The sequence below is a fragment of the Pseudophryne corroboree genome, chromosome 3 (assembly GCF_028390025.1).
Source record: "Pseudophryne corroboree isolate aPseCor3 chromosome 3, aPseCor3.hap2, whole genome shotgun sequence".
Taxonomy (NCBI): domain Eukaryota; kingdom Metazoa; phylum Chordata; class Amphibia; order Anura; family Myobatrachidae; genus Pseudophryne; species Pseudophryne corroboree.
In genome coordinates, this window is record NC_086446.1 from 257,909,356 (window position 1) to 257,935,029 (window position 25,674).

The window sequence follows — 25,674 nt, forward strand, 5'->3', positions numbered from 1 at the left end:
TTTTTATATAAAAGTGCTGTCCTAACTGGGATTTTATTCCAGGGTCTGGTGGCACTGGGTGTGTGCTGGCATACTCTCTCTCGGTCTCTCCAAAGGGCCTTATTGGGGAACGGTCTCCATATAGTTATTTCCCTGAGTGTGTGGGGGTGTCGGTACGTGTGTGTTGGCATGTCTGAAGTGGAAGGCTCTTCTAGGGAGGAGGTGGAGCAGATGATTGTGGTGTCTCCTTCGGCAACGCCGACACCTGATTACATCAGAGATTGGATAAAGCAGGGAGTCAATCCATGGCTTTAACCGTGTCACAGGGCCCTTCTGGGTCTCAGAAACGCCCACTGTCCCAAGTAGCAGACACTGATACCGACACGGATTCTGACTCCAGTGTCGACTACGATGATGCGAGGTTACACCCAAGGGTGGCCAAAAGTATTCATTACATGATTATTGCAATAAAAGATGTTTTGCATATCACAGATGACTCCTCTGTCCCGGACACGAGGGTACACATGTTTAAGGAAAAGAAGCCTGAGGTAACTTTTCCCCCATCTCATGAGCTGAAAGAGTTATTTGAAAAAGCTTGGGAAACTCCAGACAAGAAACTGCAGATTCCCAAGAGAATTCTTATGGCGTATCCTTTCCCGGCAAAGGACAGGGTATGGTGGGAATCCTCGCCCAGGGTTGACAAGGCGTTAACGCGCTTGTCCAAAAAGGTGGTGCTGCCATCTCCAGATACGGCAGCCCTCAGGGATCCTGCTGATCGCAGGCAGGAAAGTACCTTGAAGTCAATTTATACACATACGGGTGCCTTGCTCAGACCGACAATAGCGTCGGCTTGGGTTTGTAGCGCTGTGGCGGCTTGGACGGATACCTTGTCAGCTGACATTGATACCCTGGATAGGGATACCATTTTATTGACCTTGGGTCACATTAAAGACGCAGTCCTATATATGAGAGATGCTCAGAGAGACGTTGGCCTGCTGGGTTCAAGAGCCAACGCCATGGCGATTTCTGCTAGGCGAGCCCTGTGGACCCGCCAATGGACGGGTGATGCCGACTCAAAGAGGCATATGGAGGTTTTGCCTTACAAAGGTGAGGACTTATTTGGGGAAGGTCTCACGGACCTGGTTTCCACAGCTACTGCAGGTAAATCTACTTTTTTACCTTATGTTTCCTCACAGCAAAAGAAAACGCCACAATATCAGATGCAGTCCTTTCGGTCGCATAAGTCCAGAAGAGGTCGGGGCTCTTCCTTCCTCGCCAGAGGTAAGGGTAGAGGGATAAACTGCCGGCTATGGCTAGTTCCCAGGAGCCAGAAGTCCTCCCCGGCTTCTACTAAATCCACCGCATGACGCTGGGGCTCGGCTGAGGTAGTCTGCCCCGGTGGGGGCACGTCTTCGACTCTTCAGCCACGTCTGGGTTCAATCAGAGGTGGATCCCTGGGCGATGGAAATTGTATCCCAGGGTTACAAGCTGGAATTCGAAGATGTGCCTCCTCGCCGGTTTTTCAAATCGGCCTTACCAGCTTCCTCCCCAGAAAGGGAGATAGTTTTAGCTGCAATTCAAAAACTGTGTCATCAACAAGTGGTTGTCAAGGTTCCCCTACTTCAACAGGGGAAGGGGTACTATTCAACCCTGTTTGTGGTCCCGAAGCCGGATGGCTCGGTCAGACCCATTCTGAATTTAAAATCCCTAAACCTGTACTTGAAAAGGTTCAAATTCAAGATGGAATCGCTCAGGGCGGTTATCGCCAGCCTAGAAGGGGGGGCTTTTATGGTGTCACTAGACATAAAGGATGCATACCTTCATGTCCCCATATATCCTCCTCATCAGGCGTACCTGAGATTCGCGGTACAGGACTGTCATTACCAGTTTCAGACGTTGCCGTTTGGGCTTTCCACGGCACCGAGGATTTTCACCAAGATAATGGCGGAAATGATGGTGCTCCTGCGCAGGCAGGGAGTCACAGTTATCCCGTACTTGGATGATCTCCGGATAAAAGCGAGATCAAGAGAACAGTTGCTGCAAAGCGTGTCGCTCTCCCTAAGAGTGCTGCAGCAACATGGCTGGATTCTCAATCTACCAAAGTCACAGTTGGTTCCAACGACCCGGTTGACTTTCGTGGGCATGATTCTGGACACGGAACAAAAGAGGATGGAAAAAGCCCAGGAACTCCAGAACTTGGTCAGAGACCTGTTGAAACCGAAAAGTGTGTTGGTCCATCAATGCTCTCGAGTACTGGGGAAAATGGTGGCGTCCTACGAGGCCATTCCCTTCGGCAGGTTCCATGCGAGGACTTTTCAGTGGGACCTTCTGGACAAGTGGTCCGGGTCCCATCTACACATTCATCAAAAAATCAGCCTGTCCCCCAGGGCCAGGGTGTCTCCCCTGTGGTGGCTGCAGAGTGCTCACCTTCTAGAGGGTCGCAGGTTCGGCATTCAGGACTGGGTTCTGGTGACCACGGACGCGAGCCTCCGAGGATGGGGAGCAGTCACACAAGGAAGAAACTTCCAAGGACTATGGTCAAGCCAGGAGGCTTGTCTGCACATCAACGTACTGGAATTGAGGGCCATATACAACGGCCTGCGTCAGGCGGAGAATCTTATTCGCGACCTACCGGTTCTGATTCAGTCAGACAACGTCGCAGCCGTGGCTCATGTAAACCGCCAAGGCGGAACAAGAAGCAGAGTGGCGATGGCGGAAGCCACCAGGATTCTTCGCTGGGCGGAAAATCATTTAAGCGCTTTGACAGCAGTCTTCATTCCGGGAGTGGACAACTGGGAAGCAGACTTCCTCAGCAGACACGATCTCCATCCAGGAGAGTGGGGACTTCATCAAGATGTTTTTGCAGAGATAACAAATCATTGGGTACTTCCTCATATAGACATGATGGCGTCACGCCTCAACAAGAAGCTTCAGAGGTATTGTGCCAGGTCGAGGGACCCTCAGGCAGTAGCAGTGGACGCCCTGGTGACACCGTGGGTGTTTCAGTCGGTCTATGTGTTCCCTCCTCTTCCACTCATCTCAAAAATATTGAGAATCATAAGACGAAAAAGTGTGCAAACAATACTCATTGTTCCAGATTGGCCTCGGAGGGCCTGGTATTCAGATCTTCAGGAAATGCTCACAGAAGATCCGTGGCCTCTTCCTCTCAGAGAGGACCTGTTGCAACAGGGGCCCTGTCTGTTCCAAGACTTACCGCGGTTGCGTTTGACGGCATGGCGGTTGAACGCAGAATCCTAGCTGGGAAAGGCATTCTGGAAGAAGTCATCCCTACTCTGATAAGGGCTAGGAAGGAGGTGACGGCGAAGTATTATCACCGTATCTGGAGAAAGTATGTATCTTGGTGTGTAGCCAAGAATGCTCCTGCGGAAGATTTCCATCTGGGCCGTTTTCTCCACTTTCTACAGACAGGAGTGGATATGGGCCTAAAATTAGGCTCCATTAAGGTACAGATTTCAGCCCTATCAATTTTCTTTCAGAAGGAATTGGCTTCTCTCCCAGAAGTCCAGACTTTTGTAAAGGGAGTGCTGCACATCCAGCCTCCTTTTGTGCCTCCAGTGGCACCATGGGACTTTAACATGGTGTTACAGTTCCTGAAATCTCACTGGTTTGAGCCTCTTCAAACGGTGGAATTAAAATTTCTCACTTGGAAGGTGGTCATGTTGTTGGCCTTGGCATCTGCAAGGCGGGTGTCTGAATTGGCCACTTTGTCTCACAAAAGCCCCTATCTGATTTTCCATGTGGCTAGAGCAGAATTGCGGACTCGTCCTCAATTTTTGCCTAAGGTGGTTTCATCGTTTCATAAGAACCAACCTATTGTGGTGCCTGTGGCTACGGGGGACTTGGAGGATTCCAAGTCCTTTGATGTAGTCAGGGCCTTGAAAATTTATGTAGCCAGGATGGCTCGGGTTAGGAAAACAGAGGCTCTGTTTGTCCTGTATGCAGCCAACAAGGTTGGCGCTCCTGCTTCTAAGCAGACTATTGCTCGCTGGATCTGTAACACGATTCAGCAGGCTCATTCTACGGCTGGATTGCCGTTACCAAATTCGGTTAAGGCCCATTCCACTAGGAAGGTGGGCTCTTCTTGGGCGGCTGCCTGAGGCGTCTCGGCATTACAGCTTTGCCGAGCGGTGACTTGGTCGGGTTCAAACACTTTTGCTAAATTCTACACGTTTGATACCTTGGCTGAGGAGGACCTAATGTTTGCTCAATCGGTGCTGCAGAGTCATCCGCACTTTCCCGACCGGTCTGGAGCTTTGGTATAATCCCCATGGTCCTTACGGAGTCCCCAGCATCCTCTAGGACGTAAGAGAAAATAAGATTTTAAACCTACCGGTAAATCTTTTTCTCCTAGTCTGTAGAGGATGCTGGGCGCCCGTCCCAGTGCGGACTGAATTCTGAAAGACTTGTATATAGTTATTGCTTACATAAGGGTTATGTTACAGTTTTGATCAGTCTTTGGCTGATGCTGTTTTGTTTCATACTGTTGATTGGTTCGTATATTCCAGGTTATATGGTGTGGATGGTGTGGGCTGGTATGAATCTTGCCCTTGGATTAACAAAAATCCTTTCCTCGTACTGTCAGTCTCCTCTGGGCAGTTTCTCTAACTGAGGTCTGGAGGAGGGGCATAGAGGGAGGAGCCAGTGCACACCCATTCTAAAGTTCTTTATAGTGACCATGTCTCCTGCGGAGCCTGTACCCCATGGTCCTTACGGAGTCCCCAACATCCTCTACGGACTAGGAGAAAAAGATTTACTGGTAGGTTTAAAATCTTATTTTCCTCCATATTATTGCTAGTTTTAGTATTTCTGGATCTGGTTCTACAATCATTTGGTCCAACTAAGCATGACACTCCCTTCCAGATCTTTCATATGTTTGTAGTATGGAGCCTCTTGGTTCTACATTGTTCAGGTCCAAGCTACTTTTTGTCCTGCTAGTGGATTCCCTGATCTTCTAACTTGCTTACTCTCTGCCTAACTTTTGGAAGAGTCTCATTTTCATCTTGGACTTTTTGTGTTCCTTTAGGCTCCTGCCTTGCTCTACATTGTGCATACTGCTTAGAATTGTGTTGTTTTACTTTATGTATATATACTTGTATATTTTACCAAATTTTTGTTCTGCCCTGTGTGCAAATGGAAAAAAAAAATGATTACGCTTATTTTGTCATGTCCGAGATCAACAATAATAAAAGCTCACTCATGAGTAATTCACTTCTTACCCTTTGTTTTCATATCTGTATTAATTTTGTTTATCTTGCATATCCTTGATTTATGTAAGCCATTGTTGTTCCCATTATCTAATGGGAATAGGAAGTTTGAAAACATACACATTTTTGATAAATTGATGATATTTTAGATAAATATTTACCTGGTAGGAAGAGCTCAAGGCTTTGTCGTAGAACACCTGCGCAGGTGATGAAATGGGAGTCTGGTAGATGTCTGCTGAAGTAGGCTGTGGTGTTGATGGGCTTATGTACAGGCTGTTCATCAGCTCATACATGGGTACAGCCTCTGTTTTAGGTGCTGAGGGCACTTGGTAGATGTTCTGTAATGTCTGCTGTCTCCCGATAGAATTGTAGTTGGATTGCGTAAGTGGGGAGTCATTCTGGGTTATGGTAAACAGCTGCAGTCGGTTGGCTGGAGCAAGGCCTTGACGCCCATGTAGATAGCAGCGCCACCATCCCTCGCTGCCGAAGACATTCTGTTCCAGTACAGTAAGAATATCACCTTTACGGAAGGCCAGCTCATCAGAGCATTCTGCTTTATTGTCATATAATGCTTTAGCCAACATGTTCTGTGAAACACATATAATGAACATATAAATTAACATATAAATAATAAATTACATATAAAAAAAACAGTACATCTTTCACTCTTGGAAAAGACCCATACTTTTCCAATCACTGGTATTTATCAAGAAACTAAATTAGAGGAGGTATAAAACTGACCTTACTCAGAATTCTGGGCAATAAAATAAGTTTTCTTTTTAACAGAATTTTGTATGCTATAATATTATTTTCTAAGGTTTCTACAGTGCAGTACAAGCAATAAACATGTAACTGTAATTAGACATAACAAGTACAGTAACTTTAAAGTACTTCCCGATATGTTAGGAAGATGAAATTTAAATTAGGTATTCTTCAAGAGGGAAATAGGAAAACTACATAATTAGAATTTTAATGAACCTCCCCTAAGGAGATGAAAAGGGGGTTGACATAATGACATAATTACCGATACGTGGCGTAAACGAGAATGCCCAAACGGACAATTGGATCAAAATTTGGATCGTAACTCCAGTGTGTAGAATCTAAAACTACAAAAATGGTTCTGTCACTTTCTACCGTATCGCTCTCACTGACTGATTGACTCATCACTAATTCTCTTACTTCCTGATATGTTAGGAAGCTGAAATTTAGCATAGGTATTCTGCAGGTACGAAACAGGAAAACTAAGCAATCAGAATTTTAATAAATCTCCCCTAAGGGGATGAAAAGGGGGTTGACATAACGTCATTACCGATGCATGGCTTGCGTTGTGTGAATAACACCCAAACGAACTATCGGATCAAAATTTAGATTGCACCTCTAGTGTGTAGAAATTAATAAACCACAAAAATGGTCCTGTCACTTTTTACCATATCTGCTGCGGGTGCTCCTCGCGTAATGCCAAGAACCATAGATCAATATTTACTTACATTACGATGTCTCAAATTTACATCTCTATAGATTTACAACATTTTTAACACTCATTTATATGTACAACCGTGAAATCAAAAACTCCCGTGTGAAGAACGGATTGAACAGCTAGTCTAACATAAAAAAATAGACTAACACAAAGCAGAGGGCCGACAATAGTTGAAAGACTTACTATACAGTATATGGCATAGACAGGCAGGAGATGATGAGTCGCAGGAAGTGGAAGGCAGTTCAGCACTGTACCTATTGAAGAGCTAGTACACAGAGTCAGAGTTCCTGAAAGTGACTGAGAGACAAGAAGCAAGGCTAGTGCAGTAGATGCACAAGAGGATGGATGGAGGACCATCCAAATCTAGTATCCAGATTCATGCTCCTCGTCACTGGCATGTAAAACAAGGTTCTAAGTGGTGATCCTTTTAATTCATCCTAGTCTTAACGCCAGTTACCTGAATGGTATTGGTCAGATAGATAGTCATATCCTGGTCAGAACAAAGATTTGCTGAATTTAATTGCCGTTCTTTCTGGCCACATACATTAATAGTAATTGAGAATCTAAAACCACCTAATTGGTTTTTGGAATTAGTGTGCATTTTTAATCTATGAGCCTCTTCATATCAGGTCAGTAGTACAAATTACATGGAGAAAAATGTTGTTTTCTCCTAATTAACTATAAAAACAAGGTTAGTATTGCAAATGTACAGAACTAGCATATAACTAGTTAATCTCCGAAGATATGTATTTTACTGTTCACAGAAGGCTGACCCAAAAATCTAATATGAAAAATAAAACTAAAATATAGGTTCATTTTATTAACATAGTCCAATACACCATGTGTTCCCGGGCAGAACTGTATGTTAAATAAAAGCAGATGTGTTATACAGGCATGTGGAGACGCATGCAGTCGGGCCTCTGGCTTTGAAGAAATAAATAATTCTTAACAGGCCCTTTACCATAGGCAAAACAAAGCAACCACATCTCCCACCATAACTTTATTGGACTTTTCAACCCTTTAACATGACTGATCGTGGAGTCTGTAAGGGTTGTTTTTATGACCTACAATTTTTATAAAAGTGACAGAAGATGACAGACCATTTTTGCAGTGATGTCTATTAATAGTTGAGTGTATTTCATATTTTTGGTATTAGTGTCTTGTAAAGGTAAAGACGGGATCCAGTCTTTAGGTCGACAGTAAGTAGGTCGACCAATAGTGGTCGATCTAGACACTGTCGACCTAAGTCTTATCTACCTAACATACCACACCCAGTAAAGACGCAGCCATGTACCTAACATAGCTGGCAGGCCCCCATAAGCAGTGTCTGTGGCACTGCATCTGACGAAGAGACCCCAAAAGTAGCAGCGTTGCTGTTTGTACTGGGCCCCAACATTTGCAGTGGTATATGATAAAATAGTATAACTTGTTGTGATAACTAATTGCTAAGTTAGCACTTGTATCTGCACAGATGTTTGGTATTTTAAAATAATATACTGAATATCCTATGTAACAAGGTATTTGGGAGTTAGGGTTTGATACTAATTTGTTTGTCCTACCTCCAACCCGCACCAGCATCATACAACCAAGTTTTTCTCTAGGACTATTAGATGAACAACAAAGCTCTGGGTAAAAAGGCTGTATGGAAGCAGCACCAGTCACGAAGAGGAGCCAATTAGCTCCATGTGGTAATGATCCTTGCAAAGAGGGAAGTCCTTGCAAAAGGAGATGATGGAAACCAGTCTGTGCTTTCAACAGGACGGTATGTGAGTGTCCGCAGAAAAGTTTTGACGGAGAATCAGGAGACTTGCTACCCAAGTCCACCAGCTGTTGCGAGGTGGTAGCCAGCCAGGGGGAAAAAACAATGGTTTACACCACTGCAGTCCTATCCGCAGGACCATACAAGTAATTGCATATTGATTTTCCGTATACGTTTACCTATATTAGCAGGACCAGTTTTAGGTAAAATTAGTGCAAAAGATCATCTCCTGGACTTTTCTGCGCTAGATATCAGCTTCCCAATATATGTTTCATAGACATCTATTGTAAGACATATAAGTGGTTTAGGGCTTTATTTGTAACGATTTTTCTGTAGGTAGTGGTAGACTTCATATGCCATGTGGTGAAAACATTACATTTCTTCTGGTAATTCAAAAATAAATACCTGCTGCAATCTACCAGTGTGTTGCAGTGTCGCTGCCCCCAGCAAACTTCTGAAACCCCCTTAGTAGGACTTTTTGCAGGTCCCAGAATGTATCAGTAGACAAAGATATGCTTGGACATGAGAGGCTACACATGCATACTTAGCTCAGACAATTGTCTCCACACGTTCACACATAGCCAGTCAAAACTTCAACTTTAATTGATACTGTGCGTATGAAAAAATGATATTGAGCATGGTCAGTACTACTTTTGCTCAGGATAGTAGACGGGCAAGTACAACAGAATGCCATACTTACTTGGCATTATGCTAAATAGTTGGCCTGTCATTTTCCCCATACTTGTGCTTGGGGAAGCAAACTTTGACGAAAATTGGGAGACTGCAAAGGAAATCTTAGGTTTCCATGCGATATCCCACTAGATGCATAGTCCAAAGTGTTGATAAGCCCTTTAGAAGTGATAAAGAGCTTTTCACAGCTTTAACATAGAACCCTCACTGAGGCGATGACATCCAAATCCCACAATAAATTCCACATTTTTTGTTTGTTATGCAACTATATTTCACTGGTATTTGTAGTATTCGTTGGCATTAAAAGGGTTACAATAAATAAAAGAAAATACTGTTTTGAGGAACCTTGTCATACTTCCGTCTTTTTTGCCCACGTAGCCTGCACCATGTGCAAGTTCTATATTGCCAAATGCTATTATGAGATAGACAGTCCAGCTGCTGGCACAATAAAGCCACAATGACCTAAAAGGTTCCCTAGAATAACCTATGCTCATGCAATGCACATAAGGGTGAATTGAGTTGCTATTTTGAGCCCTCTTGTGCCCAATCTCCCATCTAAAGTGACAGGGCGATCTTCAATTGTTCACTGGGTTTAGATATGTAAAGCTGCTAAGATCATGGAAGCACTGGTCGCTCTGCATTTGGGCACCCAAAAACTGACTCTTCATGGATTTCTGCTCTCCACCTCAGTAGAGTGTGAGCAGAAATAATGGGCGCCCATGATACAGCATCGGCACAAACAACTGAATTGCTCCCATCACTATAGAAGGGAGCTGTTGGCAGCATGTATTCCCCCAATAGAGTGTAAGTTTGTCCAAAGCTGGATTTGTGCTATTGAGTATACACTTAGTGCTTCATAAATGTACTCCATAAATGTACTCCACTGTAGTGTGTCTATAACGGCAAAATATAAGGGTTCCATGTGTTTTTACAACACAAGGGCTCATTCACACTAGCAATAATCATTACATTTACAAATTATATGGTTAGGACAGTCTGACATCATTTCAGTGCACTCCTTGTTCAAACTGCAAGGCATGCTGAGAGGATACATATGATATGCCAGCAGATGGGATGCTGGTTGTCACTATATCGACAGTGGCTTATCGTCCGCCGGAAACCTGGCGGTGAGGCATCGATCCCCTTGCACCACTCACCACGCATTGGGCCCAGTTCTATTCCCACTTGTTGGCGTGGACCCACTAACTGAGTGGGAATACCCGGTAGTGAGTCTGGATTCCGGCTGTCTGTATTTCACCGGCTGTCAGGATTCTGGCGTTGGTCTCCTGAATGCCAGGATCTCGACAGCCGGTATATTGATTGCATCCTATGCTATGGAGTACCACACTAGTTTTTGAATGTGCCCTCCAGGGTACTGCACAACCCTGTTCTCAGAGCTTAGAAAGCAGGTGATGTTGTACAAGCCTTAAAGGGAGTTTTAAAGTCAGCTTTTTACTAGATCAACCCTTACCCCCTACATGCTGACATTTTAATCCTCCTCTTTGGGAGAAGCGGAGACCGAACGGTATGGTATTCCCATCATTTTAGCCCCACCCTCTCCATTTTGAGACACGATTCCCTAGGCAGCTGGCAGGATGCGGGAGGAGTAACCACTCTTCTGGGAATGCTGGGGAATACCCAAAAAGTCTGCAACTTTCAGAACATTAGGTAAGTACGCCTTACTACCATTTGCCAGGACTATGGGAAACCTGTGATTCCAAAAAAAACAAACCAGCAGCTTTCCAGCCACATTCTTTTTAACTTTAGCAGTGAATATCACATTCACTAAAAGTTTTTCAGGGTTTTTATATAAAAAAAAACCCCATTACTGTAGTTTTAAGTATTGATGCTCTTTAAGTTGTTATGGGAAGTTACTATAATGTCAGATCCCACTAAATTCCAAACTCAGTGTGTTGGTTAGGGAAGGCTGAGAAAGCTGCTTCATGTATAATTAACAGTGATTTTTTTTTAGCCTCTCCATAAAAAATTTAAAAAAATGGAAGTTTGTTTTTGGATACTCGGAAGGTAACGAGAAACCCTTATATTTTTATCCTGAGCATTTGCTTTAAAGAGCAGCTGGTTAATAGGGAAAACAAATATGTCAGCTCAGCTGATGATATGGTGTGTGCTTCACTAGGGTGGACTCTGAACAAAGGCCCATTCATAGAGGCAAGAGATCGTCCTCAAGACCTGGAGCCACAGCTGTCAGATGCACACAGCAACAGTCCTGTCTATCTTGTGCCTGTCATTATGTGCACTGCACTCTTTATTGCTGTGACATTTCCCAAACGCCGCACTTACCCCATGCACCTATCTGCATAATAAACACAAATAACTAAAAAGAAATTCTCGTCAATGCCTGCTTTGACAATTTGCATAACAATTTGCTTAGAAGTGTGTTTTTTATGTAATGCTGTCATTTGTTTAATCTTGTTTAGGTGATGTGTTAATTCCTCAGTGACAGGGTGGTTTAACAGAGAAGGGGGCATGTGTGCAAACTCTGTGTGGGGCCCCTCCTCTCTGTGGTGCAATAGATCCTAGTATTGTGCAGCACAGGTCTATTGAAACGTGGCAGAAACAATGACTAATCTCTACTGCGCAAGACACCAGGAAAATGGCCGACCCATCAATTTACGGTTGATTTCTGCTGCAGAACCAACGCCGTACTCCCCCAAGGTAAGTTATTAAACATGGGTGCAGTGTGCTTGTAAGCAGCTTTAAATTTCAGTCGGATTTGAAGGAGGAACATGCAGGAGACGTCTCAGTAGAAGAGACACCTTCTTTATGTAGCTATGACACCAGCACTGCGACCGACGTTGCAAGCTGGGATCCAACATTGTGACCATATGTTTATGCAGACGGCCAGCAGCAGGGGCGTTTCTACAGAGGAGGGGGCCCGTGTGTAACTCTGGGTGGGCCCCCTCCTCTGTACGCCGATGTAGACTCTGGTATTGTGCCGGAGTCTACTGCGCATGCGCGGGTCTCCGGAAACATGGCACCCTCCATGATCCGGAGACCAATTTGGCTACCATGCATGCGCGTGGTGATTTCTGCCACGATTGCAGCTCCCGTCGCTGGACTCCGGAAAGGTAAGTATTAAAATGGGTGCGGTGTGGGCCCCCCCTGGACCCAGGGGCCTGTGTGCACCGCACCCATTGCACCCATCATAGAAACGCCAATTGCCAGCAGAGTAATCATCAGCTGGCTGTCATCAACCTTGTTTTGCTCACATACCAATGTTAAATATGAAAATAAAGATTTCATTGTTTTATATCCCTAGTCTGCATTAAAGTGTGAGTGACAGCTTGATTTAGAGGGAGACGCAATGCAAAAGTGAGTGACAGGTAGTGACTATTTGTGGGAGGTAACGGGGAGTGGCATCAGAATTGCAGGTGTGTTGTAGCCACTTCAAGGAAAGTCTGAGCCTGTGAATGCGTATGCAGTTGTAAAGGATTCAGAGATTTACTTGTGACAAACCGATGTGCATCTTTGTATGCAAGCAGCGGATCAGAGATGCCGACAGTGGACGTCTCCATAAAAATCCCAGTTGTAGCAGTATTAGCATATATTTGCATATCTGCTTTGTTACAAAATTCAGTAATTTATACAAATGTGTCAACCTGTGAATCAGCCCTGAATTATTACAAGACATTGAAAACACACTTATACGCTGAGATAGAAAGATTGGAAACAGACTAGGAACAGTGGGACTATTATAACCTTTAGGGTTATTTTCTTCTTATAGCAAGCCATATAAATCTTATCTGATTAAATATGAAAGGACAGGTCAACAGAGAGAAAGATCCCTAAAGCAAACGCCTCCGTTCTGTAGAGACCTCCTGTAGTGCCCACAAGAAGATGGCTAGAGGAGGTGCTGTCACTTCCCAGAACCCTTTGCAGTGTAAACATATCTTGTTTGTTCTGCGGCCATATCTTGCATGCGGTCGCTACATAGCACATTCCTTTTCATGTGTTAAAGAAATGTTTTAGTCTAATACATAAACTGACAGACAGCATGGGATTGAGCATGACATTTTACAAAATGCAATTGTACACCAACTTTTTAACATGCAGTAGACCTCAGTGTTGTCAGCTGGGACCTGTATCAATATACTGTGCGGCACAATTATTCAAAAATTTATACTAAAAGAATGTGAAAAAGGGTGTTTTCACACCCTTTTCACATTATTTTAGTTTCACCTGAATATATTAAAGGGCTTTTCGAGCAGTTTCCATGAAAAACTGCACCAAACCCTTTATCCTATTTTTAGTAACCCAGATCACATTTCCCATACTTCAAATGGGAAATGCGAACTTACTTGGAAAAAAAATAAGAATTTACTTACCGATAATTCTATTTCTCGTAGTCCGTAGTGGATGCTGGGAACTCCGTAAGGACCATGGGGAATAGCGGCTCTGCAGGAGACTGGGCACAAAAGTAAAGCTTTAGGACTACCTGGTGTGCACTGGCTCCTCCCCCTATGACCCTCCTCCAAGCCTCAGTTAGGATACTGTGCCCGGACGAGCGTACACAATAAGGAAGGATTTTGAATCCCGGGTAAGACTCATACCAGCCACACCAATCACACCGTACAACCTGTGATCTGAACCCAGTTAACAGCATGATAACAGAGGAGCCTCTGAAAAGATGGCTCACAACAATAATAACCCGATTTTTGTAACAATAACTATGTACAAGTATTGCAGACAATCCGCACTTGGGATGGGCGCCCAGCATCCACTACGGACTACGAGAAATAGAATTATCGGTAAGTAAATTCTTATTTTCTCTGACGTCCTAGTGGATGCTGGGAACTTCGTAAGGACCATGGGGATTATACCAAAGCTCCCAAACGGGCGGGAGAGTGCGGATGACTCTGCAGCACCGAATGAGAGAACTCCAGGTCCTCCTCAGCCAGGGTATCAAATTTGTAGAATTTAGCAAACGTGTTTGCCCCTGACCAAGTAGCTGCTCGGCAAAGTTGTAACGCCGAGACCCCTCGGGCAGCCGCCCAAGATGAGCCCACCTTCCTTGTGGAATGGGCTTTTACAGATTTTGGCTGTGGCAGGCCTGCCACAGAATGTGCAAGCTGAATTGTACTACAAATCCAACGAGCAATAGTCTGCTTAGAAGCAGGAGCACCCAGCTTGTTGGGTGCATACAGGATAAACAGCGAGTCAGATTTCCTGACTCCAGCCGTCCTGGAAACATATATTTTCAAGGCCCTGACTACGTCCCACAACTTGGAGTCCTCCAAGTCACTAGTAGCCGCAGGTACCACAATAGGTTGGTTCAGATGAAACACTGAAACCACCTTAGGGAGCAAATGAGGACTAGTCCTCAATTCCGCCCTGTCTGAATGGAAGATCAGATAAGGGCTTTTACAGGATAAAGCCCGCCAATTCTGACACGTGCCTGGCCGAGGCCAGGGCCAACAACATGACCACTTTCCATGTGAGATATTTTAACTCCACAGATTCAAGTGGTTCAAACCAATGTGACTTTAGGAACCCCAAAACTACATTGAGATCCCAAGGTGCCACTGGAGGCACAAAAGGAGGCTGTATATGCAGTACCCCTTTTACAGACGTCTGAACTTCAGGTAGTGAAGCTAGTTCTTTCTGGAAGAAAATTGACAGGGCCGAAATTTGAACCTTAATGGACCCCAATTTTAGGCCCATAGACACTCCTGTTTACAGGAAATGCAGGAATCGACCTAGTTGAAATTCCTCCATCGGGGCCTTACTGGCCTCGCACCACGCAACATATTTTCGCCAAATGCGGTGATAATGCTTTGCGGTTACATCCTTCCTGGCTTGACCAGGGTAGGGATGACTTCATCCGGAATGCCTTTTTCCTTCAGGATCCGGCGTTCAACCGCCCTGCCGTCAAACGCAGCCGCGGTAAGTCTTGGAATAGACAGGGTCCTTGCTGGAGCAGGTCCCTTCTTAGAGGTAGAGGCCACGGGTCCTCCGTGAGCATCTCTTGAAGTTCCGGGTACCAAGTCCTTCTTGGCCAATCCGGAGCCACGAGTATAGTTCTTACTCCCCTCCGTCTTATAATTCTCAGTACTTTTGGTATGAGAGGAAGAGGAGGGAACACACACACTGACTGGTACACCCACGGTGTTACCAGAGCGTCCACAGCTATTGCCTGAGGGTCCCTTGACCTGGCGCAATACCTGTCCAATTTTTTGTTTAGGCGGGACGCCATCATGTCCACCCTTGGTTTTTCCCAATGGTTTACAATCATGTGGAAGACTTCTGGGTGAAGTCCCCACTCTCCCGGGTGGAGGTCGTGCCTGCTGAAGAAGTCTGCTTCCCAGTTGTCCACTCCCGGAATGAACACTGCTGACAGTGCTATCACATGATTTTCCGCCCAGCGAAAAATCCTTGCAGCTTCTGCCATTGCCCTCCTGCTTCTTGTGCCACCCTGTCTGTTTACGTGGGCGACTGCCGTGATGATGTCCGACTGGATCAGCACCGGCTGACCTTGAAGCAGAGGTCTTGCTTGGCTTAGGGCATTGTAAATGGCCCTTAGCTCCAAAATATTTATGTGAAGTGATGTCTCCAGGCTTGACCACAAGCCCTGGAAATTTCTTCCCTGTGTGACTGCTCCCCAGCCTCGCAGGCTGGCATCCGTGGTCACCAGGACCCAGTCCTGAATGCCGAATCTGCGGCCCTCTAGAAGATGAGCACTCTGCAACCAACACAGGAGAGACACCCTTGTCTTTGGTGACAGGGTTATCCGCTGATGCATCTGAAGATGCGATCCGGACCATTTGTCCAGCAGGTCCCACTGGAAAGTTCTTGCGTGGAATCTGCCGAATGGAATTGCTTCGTAGGAAGCCACCATTTTTCCCAGGACCCTTGTGCACTGATGCACTGACACTTGGCCTGGTTTTAGGAGGTTTCTGACTAGTTCGGATAACTCCCTGGCATTCTCCTACGGGAGAAAACACCTTTTTCTGGACTGTGTCCAGGATCATCCCAAGGAATAGAAGACGTGTCGTCGGGATCAGCTACGATTTTGGAATATTGAGAATCCAACCATGCTGCCGCAGCACTATCTGAGATAGTGCTACCCCGACTTCCAACTGTTCCCTGGATCTTGCCCTTATCAGGAGATCGTCCAAGTAAGGGATAACTAAAACTCCCTTCTTTCGAAGGAGTATCATCATTTCGGCCATTACCTTGGTAAAGACCCGGGGTGCCGTGGACAATCCAAACGGCAGCGTCTGAAACTGATAGTGACTGTTCTGTACCACAAACCTGAGGTACCCTTGGTGAGAAGGGTAAATTGGGACCTGTAGGTAAGCATCTTTGATGTCCAGAGAGACCATATAGTCCCCTTCTTCCAGGTTTGCAATCACTGCTCTGAGTGACTCCATCTTGAATTTGAACCTTTGTATGTAAGTGTACAAGGATTTTAGATTTAAAATTGGTCTCACCGAGCCGTCCGGCTTCGGTACCACAAATAGTGTGGAATAGTACCCCTTTCCCTGTTGCAGGAGGGGTACCTTGATTATCACCTGCTGGGAATACAGCCTGTGAATGGCTTGCAATACTGTCTCCCTGTCTGAGGGAGACGTCGGTAAAGCAGACTCTATGAAAACGGCGAGGGGGAGACGTCTCGAATTTCTTGAGACGGGCCCCCACCGTGCCTGAGACCGCTTGTAAAGCCCCAGCGTCATGCTGAGGACTTTGGAGGCGGGAGAGGGCTTTTGTTCCTGGGAATTGGCTGTTTGCTGCAGCCTTTTTCCTCTCCCTCTGCCACGGGGCAGAAATGAGGCGCCTTTTGCCCGCTTGCCCTTATGGGGCCGAAAGGACTGCGCCTGATAATATGGCGTCTTCTTAGGTTGAGAAGCTACCTGGGGTAAAAATGTGGATTTTCCAGCCGTTGCCGTGGCCACCAGGTCTGTTAGACCTACCCCAAATAACTCCTCCCTTTTATAAGGCGATACTTCCATATGCCTTTTGGAATCAGCATCACCTGACCACTGTCTTGTCCATAACCCTCTTCTGGCAGAAATGGACAGCGCACTTACTCTTGATGCCAGTCGGCAAATATCCCTCTGTGCATCACGCATATATAGAAATGCATCCTTTAAAATGCTCTATAGTTAGTAATATACTGTCCCTATCTAGGGTATCAATATTGTCAGTCAGGGAATCCGACCAAGCCACCCCAGCACTGCACATCCAGGCTGAGGCGATTGCTGGTCGCAGTCTCACACCCGTGTGAGTGTATATACATTTTAGGATATTTTACTGCTTTCTGTCAGCAGGTTCCTTAAGGGCGGCCGTATCCGGGGACGGTAGTGCCACCTGTTTAGACAAGCGTGTGAGCGCTTTATTCACCCTAAGGGGTGTTTCCCAACGTGCCCTATCCTCTGGCGGGAAGGGGTATGATGCTAATAACTTTTTAGGAATTAACAGTTTTTATCTGGGGAAACCCACGCATCATCACACACTTCATTTAATTCCTCAGATGCAGGAAAAACTACAGGCAGTTTTTTCTCACCCAACATAATACCCTTTTTAGTGGTACTGGTATTATCAGAAATGTGTAAAAACATTTTTCATAGCCTCAATCATGTAATGTGTGGCCCTACTGGAAGTCACATTCGTCTCTTAATCGTCGACACTGGAGTCAGTATCCGTGTCGGCGTCTGTATCTGCCATCTGCGGTAACGGGCGTTTTAGAGCCCCAGATGGCTTTTGAGACACCTGGACAAGCACAGGCTGAGTCGCCGGCTGTCTCATGTCATCAATCTTTTGTAAAGAGCGGACACTGTCACATAATTCCTTCCATAAGCTCATCCACTCAGGTGTCGACTCCCTAGAGGGTGACATCTCTGTTACAGGCAATTTCTCCGCCTCCACCTCATTTACCTCCTCATACATGTCGACACAACGTACCGACACCCAGCACACACACAGGGAATGCTCTGATAGAGGACAGGACCCCACTAGCCCTTTGGGGAGACAGAGGGAGAGTATGCCAGCACACACCAGAGCGCTATATATATATACAGGGATAACCTTATATAAGTGTTTTTCCCCTTATAGCTGCTGTATTGTTATACTGCGCCTAATTAGTGCCCCCCTCTCTTTTTTTAACCCCTTTCTGTAGTGTAGTAACTGCAGGGGAGAGCCAGGGAGCTTCCCTCCAACGGAGCTGTGAGAGAAAATGGCGCCAGTGTTCTGAGGCGGCCTTTTCTCCCGTTTTTCTGTGGAATCTGGCAGGGGTTAAAATTCATCCATATAGCCCTGGGGGCTATATGTGATGTATTTTCGCCAGCAAAGGTGTTTTTATTGCTGCTCAGGGCGCCCCCCCCCTAGCGCCCTGCACCCTCAGTGACCGAAGTGTGAAGTGTGCTGAGGAGCAATGGCGCACAGCTGCAGTGCTGTGCGCTACCTTGGTGAAGACAGGATGTCTTCTGCCGCCGATTTTTCCGGACCTCTTCTTGCTTCTGGCTCTGTAAGGGGGCCGGCGGCGCGGCTCTGGGACCGAGCTCCGAGGCTGGGCCTGTGTTCGGTCCCTCTGGAGCTAATGGTGTCCAGTAGCCTAAGAAGCCCAATCCACTCTGCACGCAGGTGAGTTCGCTTCTTCTCCCCTTAGTCCCTTAGTCCCTCGATGCAGTGAGCCTGTTGCCAGCAGGTCTCACTGAAAATAAAAAACCTAAAACTAAACTTTCACTAAGAAGCTCAGGAGAGCCCCTAGTGTGCACCCTTCTCGGCCGGGCACAAAAATCTAACTGAGGCTTGGAGGAGGGTCATAGGGGGAGGAGCCAGTGCACACCAGGTAGTCCTAAAGCTTTACTTTTGTGCCCAGTCTCCTGCGGAGCCGCTATTCCCCATGGTCCTTACGGAGTTCCCAGCATCCACTAGGACGTCAGAGAAAAAAGAAAAAGAAATTCTTCAGTGTGCCCTGTGATAATTTCACCAGCTCCAGCAGCTTTCTCCCCAGCTGTGCGGAGAGTCGTCACTGTGATCAACTCTGTATGTCCTATGATCACAAGCTGATCACTGTGTTAGTAAAGTGATGCTGCAAAGCACCGGAGGTCACAGCAGAAGGGAGCCCCAAGGATCTGCAGCACGCACCGGAGCAACAATCACCGCTGGTAAAATCAGCAGTCAGGAGTGATCATCGCGATGAGGTCGGGGTTCCAGCGGTGGCTATGTAGGGCGGCGCTGCATGCGCAGCACACACTCGGGTTATTTTTCACCAAAAATACCCCGATAGTGCTGTGGAGTGTCATCACAGGGACATAACTTCCTTGCAAGCTGTGTCCCTGAATGTGATATCCTCAGATGCAGATGATTATAAATTGGCCCCTAAATAACTTCACCCTAATTTAGCCCTGTACCAAGTATTCCTGCAATTAGCAAAGTTTGGTTGTACAGGTTGAGTATCCCATAGCCAAATATTCCAAAATATGGAATTTTTTGAGTGAGATAGTGAAACCTTTGTTTTCTGATGGCACAATGTACACAAACTTTGTTTAATACACAGTATTCAAAAATATTGTATTAAATGACCTTCAGGCTGTGTGTATAAGGTGTATATGAAACATAAATGAATTGCGTGAATGTACACACACTTTGTTTAATGCACAAAGTTAATAAAAATATTGGCTAAAATGACCTTCAGGCTGTGTGTATAAGGTGTATATGTAACATAAATGCATTCTGTGCTTAGACTTGGGTCCCATTGCCATGATATCTCATTATGGTATGCAATTATTCCAAAATACAGAAAAATCAGATATCCAAAAGACTTCTGGTCCCAAGCATTTTGGATAAGGGATACTCAACCTGTAGTAATAACTAAAATCCAGTAACCAAAGTTTAACTGTATGTAAAAGTCACTCAGGTTCTATGCCTCCATATATGCAGCTAGATTTGCGCATGGAAATTATAGCCTTTGGGGAGTAGCAAAAGTATACTTGCAAAAAAATAATAATAGAGTAAATGCACCTAGTTGCTGATCTGTGGGAGGTATACACCTGCGGCAAGCACTGGTGACAGCCATTTTGTATGGTAAGCCAATATTCAGGAGAATGCAGTCCATTAATTCATGCCTCAATGATGTCACTGGTTCATAATGAATCTATAGGCTGCATTTTCATTGATATTGGTTAAGCCTGTATTTGCCTACTTTATAAAAAGCTTTTTCAAAGAGATTGTGAAAGATACACCCATGAGCATGGCTTTGAAGTCGATATATAGTGGATCATCTGAGAGGCGTGTTTTATAATAGTCTTACATCCAAATGTAAATGATCGCCAAAGCAGTTACTAAAGGCCCACATACAGCAGCAATCACAAAAACATAATTTGCAGATTCTGAGATTTTTTTCCCAGATTTAAAGATTCCTCAATCCACCATCTGCAGCCATACATTACAGATATTTTTCAGTCATTTGCAGATCATTTTCAGCAAATACAGATCTTCCAATCTTGAAAGGCTCATCAGTTTACTAGAAACGGTCTGAAAATCTGCTTATTGTTACCATACATTAGCAATCTAAAGCCTGATCTGTGAAACCCAACATGTTGGACAACCTGATTTAACAATCCCAATCAATTTTTGTTCTGAATATGCGATCTGTGAACCCCACATATTGCAGATATAGTGGTCTATTTACTGAGACTTTGGAGAGAGACATAGTGGAAAGAGAAAAAGTCCCAGCCAATCAGCTCCTAACTGCCATGTCGCATGCAGTGTTTGAAATATGACAGGAGTTGATAGATTGGTACTTTATCTCTCCACTCTATCTCTCTCCAAGGCTTAGTAAATAGATCCCTTAGTTACACAATCATCTGCAAAATGACAAATTGCCCCAATTGATTGTTGATATATGAGGCCCTATGGCATGCATGCCTACATTTTGGCTGCCTCCTCCGGGAGGAGGCAGTGAGGACGACAAAGTGGGGGAGGGGGGCGCGGCCGCAGTATGAGGGGGCATGGCATGGGACGGTGAAGCCAAATGGGGGCGGGCGTGGTAGCGGAATCACAGTCCTGGCCCCGGTATACAATCCTGAGATTACCGGCATTGTGAGTGACGAGGTGGGGCCGTAATGACGCAATTCAGCACGAATCGCATCATCGGACCCCCTGCTGGACAGCGTCAATTGCGGGGGATTTCTGCCCACTCTTCCAGGGGAGGGCTACTCGATTTTTGGGAGCCTCCCGGCCATTCTGGGAGAGTAGGCAAGTTTGACCCTATAGTTTGGTACACAGATTATCTATCTATCTAATTTTAGTTGGTACTCAGTAGTTGATGACTGTACACTGTTACTTTACAGAGCCTGTTCATGTATTGTGTTCTACTCACATGTGGTTCCACATACTTGTTAATAAAACATCATTTGAAAATGCATGTAGCAATAGGGATCACTGTGCCTTAGAAATGGCACTGATCATTATTATTATCCTTTATTTATATGATGCCACAAGGGTTCCGCAGCGCCCAATTACAGAGTACATATGCGCATAATCAAAACAGGAAAACAGTGACTTACAGTTGAAGACAATATCGGACAAGTACAGGTTGAGTATCCCTTATCCAAAATTAAAAATCCGAAATTTGTGGGTCCCCTACTGAGATGATGACATAAATATTATATATATATTATATATATTATTTATAAATATATATATTTAAAGATAATGACATATGTATTACATATTTTATCTGTACAGGGTAACTAAGCATAACTACATCAGTAGACGACACTGAGATAAGTATCAAGGTTGCCGAAAACTGCAGGATTTTGGCAGTTGAGGATTATTAAATAAGAAAAGGATAAGCACATGAGGGAAAAGGGCCCTGCTCGAGAGAGCTTACATTCTAAAGGGGAGGGGCAGACAGACAGGGGTGACACAGATGGGGTGGACTGAGTGTGGGACTTGATACCATCTGAATGAATGTATGTCTGATTTGTTTTTACCCCAAATATACATCAGCTACATAATGATAATGGGGGTAAGGTGCAATCAGCGTGATTGCTAGATTCTTCAGGGAGTCAGGCAGATTGCTTTTAGTTCAGGGAATCCCCCAATCAGGGAGAGTTGGCAAGTATGGTTCAGTCCAGCAATATCTGTCAAGTGAGTGTAAGTGACTGATCCTCTTTATGGCAGAGCATTTTAGAGGATGTCTTCATGTCCTTTGGGAGGCAGTGAACTGCTCTCTCTAATGATTATTTTGGTTAGCTCAGAGTTGCATGGGAGGAGGTGAAGGGAAACGAGCAAGAAACAGCAGACAAAGGGGCAAGAATATAAAATTCTCCATAAATCTGCAAAAATTTAACCATTCCCAGGATGTATGAAGGGGTACCGCAGCTACAATGTTACTAATGCAAGCACTTTACACTTTGTGCATCCTATCAGAGCCCCTGTCCCTGGATGCGACTGACAACACATCCATGCAGTACAGAATTTGTTATAGTGGCGATAAGAAATTCTGATTAATATGTCTAGGACCCGATGATGAATAAATGGGCCCCTGAAAGAGTGAAAGAAGCAGAGTCCTTTAACAGCACAACAATGGGCCTAAAGGGCCCTACACATTTGGCGATCCGCCGCCGAGCTGCCCGACGGCGGATACGGATGACGGGCGACCCGGCGGTGGGGGGGTAGTGATGGGGGGAGTGAAGTTTCTTCACTCCCCCCGTCACTCAGCTCCATTGAAGTGCAGGCAAATATGGACGAGATCGTCCATATTGGCCTGCATGCACAGCCGACGGGGCACCAACGATGAACGAGCGCGGGGCCACGCATCGTTCATAGCTGGAGGCTCCACACTCAAAGATATGAACGGTATCTCGTTCATTTATGAACGAGATCATTCATATCTTGCAGTCAAATCGCCCAGTGTGTAGGGCCTATAATTAAGACACGATTGCAGCAGCAAAAAAGGGCAACCCTTTTGCAGATTGCTTCTCTAGGCACATATTAGGATGGAATTCAGTTGATATACCGGCTGTCGGGATCCCAGCGTTAAGGATACCGATGCCATAATTCTGACAGCTGGTGCAATGCCGACAGACGTAATCCCGGCCACGGCCTTGTATTCCTACTCGGGTGGTTGGTCCACACCACCACCAGAGTGGGAATATAACCTGTGCTCATCACCGGGCCCGAAATGTGGCGAGCATGTGAGGGGATCGCTGACGGGTTTCCAGCTGACGGTATAGTGACAGCCTGCATCCCGTTTGCTGGTCTCCCACATGTATTCCATTAGGATTCAGAGTACATTCCTAAAATACACCCAGCACCCATCTGTCTGCTCCTCATACTTTTTTTTTTTTTTGTGACATCATAGTTTCTGCCGTGTGCACTTCTGCCTGTGACTCAGCATCAGGCCCTTGATCTGCAAACTAGAGTGTGAGGAACACTGAGTGCAGGAAACTGTAGTAGTGAAACGACCCAAAAGTCCCTCAAACCAGCCCAATTTTTTTCATACAAACCTGAACAAATTATTTGATGATAAAATAGACACAGTAGATACTGTAGCATACCTCCCAACTTTCATCTTTATATAATCGGGACTCCTACGCGGCGAAGCCATGTGCGCTTCTGAAATATGGGTGTGGCCTCTGTAAAAGGAGGCATGTCTTTCCAGTAACCCTGAGACTGTAAGCCACGCCTCCCGTTTCCCACACTGAGTGGGCATGCCCAGCATTCTGTATGCTGCTGGCATGCACCCAGTCCCTATGTCTTTCGTGAATAGCCACTGTGCGCATGCCGCATGCGCACATCTTCTACTCACTGCTGCTCCGCTAAGCAGGGCAGCGAGTGACAGGAACCTCCCAACTGTCCTCCGGGTGGGAAAACGGGACAGTCCCGCAAAAATCGGAGGTATGCTGTAGACGCACTTGATTGATACAGTGGATGCAATAGATAGAATATTTAGGGAATGTTTTCCCTTTAAGAAGACCTCCCCAAGCAACAAGAAATGTACAAATAGCTGAGGTATTAGTTTATGTAAAGAGATTACGGATGAGAGTATGAAGAGTGCGGGGCTTACTAAGTGAAGCTTGCAGCTGACATGTCCAGAAAACATGTGCGTTTGTGTAAATATCCTACAGATCTTCCAGAGTTAGGAAGAATCCCTGGAGCTTATTTCAGTGCAGAACATACTCCGTGCTGCTTCCTGTACAACATTACCACAAACATCCATCTCCTGAGTCCTGTGTGAAAGTTGTTCAAGAGGTCTTGCCCCTAGAATCCCACAATAACAACATCCCGCAGAAGCGGACACTGAGCCCTGCAACTCTACTGGTATTACCAATTATTTATATAGCACACACATATTCCGCAGCGCTTTACAGAGATTATTTGAACATTCACATCAGTCCCTGCCCCAGTGGAGTTTACCATCTATATTCCCTACCACATGTATACACAAACACACTAATGCTATTTTTATTTTATTTTTATTTTTTTTGTCAGGAGACAATTAAGCTACTAGTATATATTTGGATTGGGGCAAGAAACTAGAGCCCACCAGGAGTAAACCCACGCAAGCGTGGGGAGAATATACAAACTCCACCGTGTTAGGGCCATGGTGGAAATTGAACACAGTTTTTAGGGCAATGGTTGAACTTCAGTACTGTAAGGCAGTAATGCTAACCACTACACCATCTGTGTTGCCCCTTTACTATGTTCCTGAAACAGGACATAGGGCCATATTCAGCTTGGATCGCTATTGAGACCGAAATTGCTACTTTCTCAAAACGGCTTCTGCTAAAAAAATAACGCATGTGAAGAGCCGCCCAGATAGGTAAAAGACGCCCACCGATGCATTTTCATAGTTGCGTTGCATACGCAGAAATCGAGCACCATCGACAATTCAGATGGACACATGCATTCGCCATGTAACCTCCCACAAACAGACACTTTCTTGCAAACGCTATGTGATCGCAGATTGCGAGCCTGTGATTGCATTGCGTTAGCATTTCAGCCTTCACGCACGTGCAGTCTCAGCGCATGCGCATTAGTCCGATAATCTTCCGATTTTTTTGCAAAATTGCAATTAAAGCTGAATAAGGCCCATAATCAAAACTAATTTAAGAAGGTCAATTGTTATACTATTTGTATAAAATTCCATTCATAATGATTAATTGCCTAAGTGAGTATTGTTAATATCAACTATTAACTTAAAAGGTCAGTTGTTTACTGTTAACCACAGCTGGAGTTACTGTACATTTCAATAGTGTTATAGTTATGTAATATAGTTATAGGTCATTTTATGTGTAGATTTACATACAGTTAAATAGCATTTGCTTCATCCGCTAAGAAACATAATTTTTAAACCACCCTAGTAAACATCTGGTTTGGGTATCCATCAGCCAGGCACAATTAGCAGAGTAACTTTGTCCTAACACCTAAGAACCAGCAGGTCACAAAACCCCCCTGGCATATTTTACTCGCCTGATTGATCAAAAAGATGTAATTAGATGTATAATCAGTGACTATACAAAGGCTTCTTCACCAAACACTGCCTCGTTAATAAATCTTTGTTCTTCATTAAT

The 25,674-nt window shown here is 45.1% G+C and overlaps 1 protein-coding gene across 1 annotated transcript in view; it reads right to left on the reverse strand.

Moving 5' to 3' along the window:
* The window catches only part of CASS4 (Cas scaffold protein family member 4), an 82,803-nt gene that overhangs the window by 41,660 nt on the left and 15,469 nt on the right, over positions 1–25,674 (reverse strand). Inside the window, exon 2 of the mRNA XM_063959024.1 lies at positions 5,366–5,791. Coding sequence (XP_063815094.1) covers positions 5,366–5,791 — 426 coding nt within the window. The remainder of the gene's footprint in view (positions 1–5,365; positions 5,792–25,674) is intronic.